The 7,231-nt window shown below is 41.2% G+C and overlaps 1 protein-coding gene across 1 annotated transcript in view; it reads left to right on the top strand.

Moving 5' to 3' along the window:
• Window positions 1–263: 263 nt before the first annotated feature.
• The window catches only part of adamts3 (ADAM metallopeptidase with thrombospondin type 1 motif, 3), a gene marked incomplete at both ends in the record, with an annotated part of 107,656 nt that continues 100,688 nt past the window's right edge, over window positions 264–7,231 (top strand). Inside the window, 3 exons of the mRNA XM_080531521.1 lie at window positions 264–332; window positions 990–1,011; window positions 2,424–2,869. Of these exons, the coding sequence (XP_080387647.1) occupies window positions 264–332; window positions 990–1,011; window positions 2,424–2,869 (537 nt within the window). The remainder of the gene's footprint in view (window positions 333–989; window positions 1,012–2,423; window positions 2,870–7,231) is intronic.

Here is a 7,231-nt window from a genome sequence, read left to right as displayed (position 1 = left end):
ACTTTCTAAAAAACAGAGTAAACAGAAACATTGACCCAAGTGCTGAAACTCTTTTAAACTTAATTACACTTTAATTACTTTTAGAAGCAAGTTGCACATTCACTGAAGTTTATGACTTTTTGATTTAGCGGGATACAAACCTTTTTTGTTTCTTTCTTTTTTTGCTACATTTTTTTGTTTTGGGCTTCTTAAAACTCCCCCCAAAAAAGTTTGGATTAGTTGACATTCTCTTCGTTTTTGAAGTCAAGCAAATTAGACTCGTGATGGTTCTCCTGTCACTAACGTTACTTGTAGTAGTAGGATTTGTAGTGAATCTGACTTCAGCTGACAAGGTAAGTGGCTCTCTCGCGTTTTGCTATTGTCTAGATGGGAATAAGTCGTGTTAGGAAATGGCCCTTGTGATACAAAGTTGCTCCGAACTTGTAAGAGTTGTTAAGTTGTTAAGTCAGAGAGTGTGCGTCTCTCCAAAACTCATCACAAGTTCATGCTCAGACAGTGACATTGCGTTGAAGCTTCGTGCTCCGCCTGAACTGAATAGCCTACTATAGATGAGATATTGAAATAAATCTCTGCCTAATTAATGGATTGACAATGGTCAGGAAATTGTATACTAATGTGTTTCCATCTCAGAAGCGTTGAATGAGGAGGCAACGAAGTTGAACGTGCGAGTTGAAAATGATATAAAATGATATTGCCAATGTTAGTCAACTATACATGGTCTATAGCCCGAGTACATCGTTTGACCATTTCTTGTGCACAATCATACCAAAACCTTGTCTAAAAACCCTATGCTGAGTTGATATACGTTTGGAATTAAACATCTTTTTAAATGCATTCGAAAGCAAGGAAGTGAAATCGAAAGTTGAGATGTTGCCATATGCCATAGCATTATCCAATGGGGTATTGGACTCCATTCTCAATTCGCTTGTTTAAAGAGTTGATTGATTGATATTGATTGCATTTTAAACCCATCTTGACTTCCTTTACAGGCTGGTGAAGTAGATAAAGAAGGTAAGCCATATTTTCCTTGTAATATAATGTAAGAAACTTTGCCAATAAGTGTTTTTTTTATTCAGCTAAACTATATTATTATATGATCAATGTTCTCGGCCTATACTGTATGAACAACGTGTGTGCGATGAAAACAAGGTGGGAGTGTGTGTGGGTATCCTGGTATACTTTCATTACACGACTGATTCACTTTAAAGGTTTTATTATACAGGGAAAACTTCAGTACCTAGAATCCTGCACATCTGTTATCCATTCTGAGGTTTAGAGACAAGAGAGCTGCAACAATGTCCATGCAGGATCCCTTCCCTTCCTACATCCCCCATTATCTGCTCAGTGCCCTAAGCAGTGTTACACAGTGTAGGCCTACAGTAGGACTTCTCCTCAGTACACTAATGCTAATTCAGACTTGTCAGTGACTCAGGACTTTATAACTGCATATCCAGTAAGTATAGGGATATACAAACTATTACAAACTAGTATAGAAAAAACAAACTATTATGTGAAGATAAGGCAACACTTTCAAATGTCAAAACTGCACTGATGACATACTGTATCTATTTCACACGTATACACTTATTTTCTTTCAACTTATTTGAAACACATTGAACAATTTAATTCAATGAGACAACACATTGAACAACACTAATTTGGCTATTGACTGGCCATTGAGAAGGAGTGCAACAGGGAATAGGCCTTATAGAACAAGCTTTATACATGTGTGGTATGTTTTGGTTAAACTAGTTATGGCAGGTGGCCAATACACATTTATTATCTGTCACACAGCTAGTTAATTGTGATTTAGCTCTCTGTACTTTGACGCAAGTTCCTCTTAGTATCTAACATCTGTTCTAAAAGCATTCCCTTAGATATGGATTATATTGTGTTGAATGTGCCTAGGGACATACTGTAATTGTTTTCAAAGCATAGTATTTCTTCAAACTTGTAATTTTTGTCAAAGGATGACATCTGTTTTGATTTCTTGTAGTCAAAATAATGTGCAAATTACAAGGTACAGACATTCTGGCTCCAGTATTATTATTTCTTTTCTCTATCTCAGTTTTTTTTTTTTTACCTGTATACCCACCAAGCATGGGTGGAAATTTGACTTGAAATGAAAGACTGTTTGAGGGCCCATAAACTTCCTTTCACTGCTAAGCTGACCACAAATGAGCGACTGAATGAGGATCTCAGTATAAATCAAACAACATGTCGAGCTCGGATTAATTGCCGTCCAGAAGCTGATACCCTGATATTTGGTCCGCCGGGAGCTAACTCTGCATATGTTCAGGGAAGCAACAGAATATTGACTGTATTAGTTCCTTTACCCTGTTCATTTACTAATTTCTCATGGCAACAAAATGTATAGGGTTTTATCTGTGTTCTCTTTCCTGCCCCTATGTCCTCTTGTACAGACTTGTTGAAGAGCAGACTGAGGGAGTATGGACTCATCACACCTATCAGCACAGACTCCCAGGGACACTACCTGTCGCACCTCCTCTCGGCCAATCACAAGCAGCGGGTGAAGAGGGAGGTGGTGTCCGACCAATCGGAGCAGAGCAGCGAGGAGCTGTTCTTTAACATCACAGCTTTTGGGAAGGAATTCCACCTGCGCCTGCACCCCAACGACAAACTGGTGGCCCCCGGTGCCATGGTGGAGTGGCATGACGAGGTCCAGGGCTTTGGCAATGACAGCAGTGGTTTTGATGGCAGCGTTGGCGGCGTGGACAACAGAAATGAGTCAAGCGGCGGCACAGAGAGGATACTGAGGAGGGAGCTTCTCAAAACCGACTGCACTTTTATCGGAGACATCACAGATGTGCCAGGGGCCTCGGTTGCCATTAACAACTGTGATGGACTGGTAAGTTCTCCGTTCTCAGCCATAAACCTCTCCCTGCCCCCGCCCCCTCCAAAACCCCCTCCCATTCCAAAGCTTCCGTGACCTTATCAACGGATGGTCAGTGATTTTAGGATGGTCATAACTCCAAGGGTTTGTCCCTTCTCACATCAACACCGGCACTTTCACAGCACATTGGGCATCAGTTGTTTGACGGCTAGAGTAGCTTTTGTTGTGACGTTTGTCATGGATGAGTGGTCATCCTTTGCTCACTGTGAACTTGACGTCTTTCCACCGACCACTTCCTCACATAAAACATGAGCGGCCATTGTGCTATGCATACTCAGGATCCTTATCCTCGCCATCACATCCTATAAAACACTTTAATAGTAATTGGCGGGATGACTTTCAGCCAATAGCTCTGGCCAGCTCCATGTCTGTGTTTAGTAGATTAACAATTCAGGAGCAACCCCTCACAACAGTAGCTGGCAACAGTTACTGTTGCAAAAAAATAGGAAAAGCAATGGGTTGCAGAGAAGTCCATGCTTTGAGTAATATATTTGAACATAGCTTGTTTACACTTTACATTAAATGGATACTGTACATAACAAGGGGTTGATAAAGTGTTTATGATTAGTGTGTACACTTTATGTTCGCCACCATGCTATTGCTCACAGTGCATATAAGCCTAGAATAAAGATGACTCAAACAGGGCCTTTGTGGGAGTGAAGTTACTTACTTACTTAAGTATTAAGTGGAAGAAATTCTGAAACGTGTGGTGTGCAAGCACTGGGGGTAAGTGCTTTGGGGAGGGCTCCTGACTCCAGAACTTTTTCATTTGTTCACACCAAAATGTTATAAGATAATCATCTTAGAAGTTAACTTGCCATTGCATTCAGAGACAACTTGTGCTTTGTGTGTGCTGAACATTCGTCTTCTCATTTCAATGGTCTTACTATTTACAAACGCCTACAGAAACACTTTACATGCTACATCGCCCATTCTTTGATAATAAAAAAAAACATTGTTGATCGTCATTTATCATGACATAGCAATTGCATGCGGGATAAGGCACTTCCAGGCAGCATGCATAACACTCACGGTATAGGCTAAGACAAAAAGATATGGATATTGAATAGAGAGACATTTTTAAATTAGGCTTTTAAACAACTATATAAGTGTACTTATACTATATAAGTATTGTCTATACAAATTAGAAAGGCACCGCGCATCATAAGATCTCATGAGAGAAAAGCTTGATATATTTTCTTACTGGACATTTTGTGCTGCTTTGGTGAAAATCTCTGCTCTGTATACATGTGAATCTGAGATATAATATTGTTGTATTGCCACACCCTGCAGCATCCGAAATTAAAACCTGCCGAGCGCTAAATGCAGGTAGGCCTGCAATGATGCGGGTGCTTGTGAATGGCAACTTTTTTATGACATATCCTCACGATATCTATTCAGTATCATAATTTGTCGTATAATTGTATTTCCTTGCTTTTCAAATATTGGACAGATGCGTTTCTCTTTGACACAGTGCGCAGTTTGAGGCGGAAAGCCTAACTTCCAGAACGAGATTGGTTAGTCTGAAGTTCTTCATTCCCAACTACCAGAGGACAGTTCTGAAATAGCGTTGATTCTAAATGTGAATTCTCAAGGGAAATGTGCAACAATGTTTTGGCTGAGGTCTAGTAAAGAGTTGAATGTATGTGTAGCTTCACTCATATGCTATTCAGTTGCTATTACAACTAAATGACAATGAGTGGGCTGAATGAATACCAAACATCTTGTACATAAAATGTAACGGCAGCTGGTGAAACCTTTTTTATTCATTGTTGTTGTTGAAAATCAATAGTACCCTCGCTAGTCAAGCAAAAATGTTGCAATGCAATGGATTCTGCGAGTAATCCCTAGTTAACTATAACACAACTCTACATTGTTAGCAGGCTCACAAAACAAGCTGTGTTAGTTAACTAGCGAGTGGGTCATTGATTTCCAACTTCCAAATGTATTCAAATCTGAACATTTGATCGGCTGCCTTTGCTGTCACAAATAGTCGCAAAACGGGACCAAATGGACACACTCAGGCCAAGTTTGATGTGTTGGTCCACCAAACCTTCCGAGCATATAGGGCAGATGTGCTTGAGAACAAGATTTATGTTTGATAATCACCTTTTTACCTTACACCATGGTGTGTGTGTGTGTGTGAGTGAAGTATTTCTTCCTCAGCAAAGGACCGGGGGGGCGGGGGTGGGGGCGGGGGCGGGGGGGCACTCTGTGGAGTAACTCTGTAGCCCCAGATTAAACCACAGTACTTAAAACGTTTAGGCCTAATGAAGGCACTCTTTTGATACTGCAGTGGGAAATGGGAGAACTGTGAACTGGTCTCGATGTCATAGTCTGACAATGGACACCGGTACTGCAGGTGGCAGTTTTACTAACCTGACCTTTGTTTAGCCTGTATACAGTACACACTAGCTGACCTTTCTTTACTGCGCCATCTGGCGAGCCACAGAAGTTTGAAAACGGAGAGACTCAACAAGTGATCACTTCCTTCACATGACAGTTTCTGTGGAACTCAACCCAGGTTAAGTGGAAACAACACAGAAAGTGGGATGTGCAGGAGCTCTAAAGAACCGTAGTGGACTGTACACAAGGTTGAAAGCACACACGCCTTCAGGGTCTGTGCTTTGCAAAACCTCTTGAACTGGTGTATTGACCTTGACTGGAGGGTATGGGAGTAGGTGTAGGATGGTGCCCATGGACACTGACCTAAGGTCAGTTCACCTCTAAAGGTTGAAGAGGGCAAGCTAGTCCTTGACCTGTGGTCACTCAGTGAGTAATTTCTACCCAGAGTGGTTCTAGGATTATCAACCCTATTCTCTGTTCTCAGAATGTGGTAAACTCCCCAAGTCTGAAATGTCGATGTTCATCATCAATCAATGTTGATTTAATGAGTTGACATGAAAATCAACTCAGTCCACACAAGGAAATGCCTCCCAACTGTTGTATATCTGCTTGCGTTGTGCATGTTTAGAACAAACAACCCAATAGTATTATCTGTGCCAGACTTTTAGGAATATTTTAATATATATTTTATTTTTTTGTGTAACTTTCTAATTGCAGTGAGCCCAAGCCCAAGTCTTATCATGTGGTTGTGGTTAATAGAGTGATCAGTGTTGTAGCAGTTTTAAGGTTAACCTAAGCATTACTCTGCTTCGTAACAGTCGCAAATCGGTTGCAAACCTGCCTGCAGTTCCCTACTGTAACTACTTACTACCTGAGACATTTTCGTCATGGTTAAGTGTCAAGTGTTATTTTTTCCCTCCAAACTCCAATACTATAAATACTGAGAAATGTCCTCATGCCATGTATCAAACATGGAGAAACACAGAGTTCAGAGGTAATCGTCTTTGATCTCAAGTGGTACCCGTAGTCCTCTGTTAGGTGTGTGTTTTACTGTTCTTAATTATAGCCATTCAGAATCTGGAAGTCTTTACTGCAGCCTTGTTTCTAATGCTTATGAAGCAGATACTTCCTCTGTGCTGGAGAAGCGGTGGGGGATGTGTGGTGTTCTGTGCTGCCTGTGTAGGAGGCAACCTTCATATGACATGTTTTAGGCCTGTGGAAATTCTCTGGGAAACTGAGTAAAGGGGTTCTTGATAAAGATGATGAAATATTTTAGCTCATTTTTTTCTGTTTGTTTTCCTTTAGCAATGGGGCCCTTTCCAAGAACAAATATGGCTAGTTTGACGTTGGATGTGTTGGATGTGTTTTAAGGAGACTTAGAGCTCATGCTTGCTCATGCTTGCTCTGTAGGCCATAGCCTATAGTTACTGAGGACTTCACATGGTTCAGTGCTTCAGAGATATACATTTACATTTTTGGCATTTACCAGACGCCTTATTCCAAAGCGACTTACAATCGATACGTTTGACTAAGCAAGTGAATCGTCAATTCTCCAGTCGTAGCAGGAAGAGTAATCCAGTTCAGGCCAGGGGCGAGGGAGATGAACTGCCCACACAATATGCATGGCCTGTGTAGTAGGTCTGTTTAATTTATGGACTACTGCCCAGATCTCATCTGCACATTCAGTAGCAATTGACCGACCATTTTTGGACCAGCACTCTCCTGACGGCTCATCTCTTGTCATTGATCATCCGTGCAGATTTTTGTCTTTGCACTTTTCTGGCATGGCTTCACAGAATCCCCCTATTGGCAAACCACCAAAGACCTTATCCCATAGAATCTTTTTGTCTGTGGATTAACACTAGTACTGATCACAGGAGTTCCTTCTCTATGGCTCGTGCTGCCAATAGCCCTCAGAGCCATGTTCACGTCTCTCAGTCTCTGGGATGCACTCAGACGCTGAAAGGTCTT

Source organism: Nansenia antarctica (genome assembly GCF_963989245.1).
Source record: "Nansenia antarctica genome assembly, chromosome: 5".
NCBI lineage: Eukaryota > Metazoa > Chordata > Actinopteri > Argentiniformes > Microstomatidae > Nansenia > Nansenia antarctica.
Note: the sequence above shows the minus strand (reverse complement) of the source record. Positions and strands in the feature narration are given on the sequence as shown.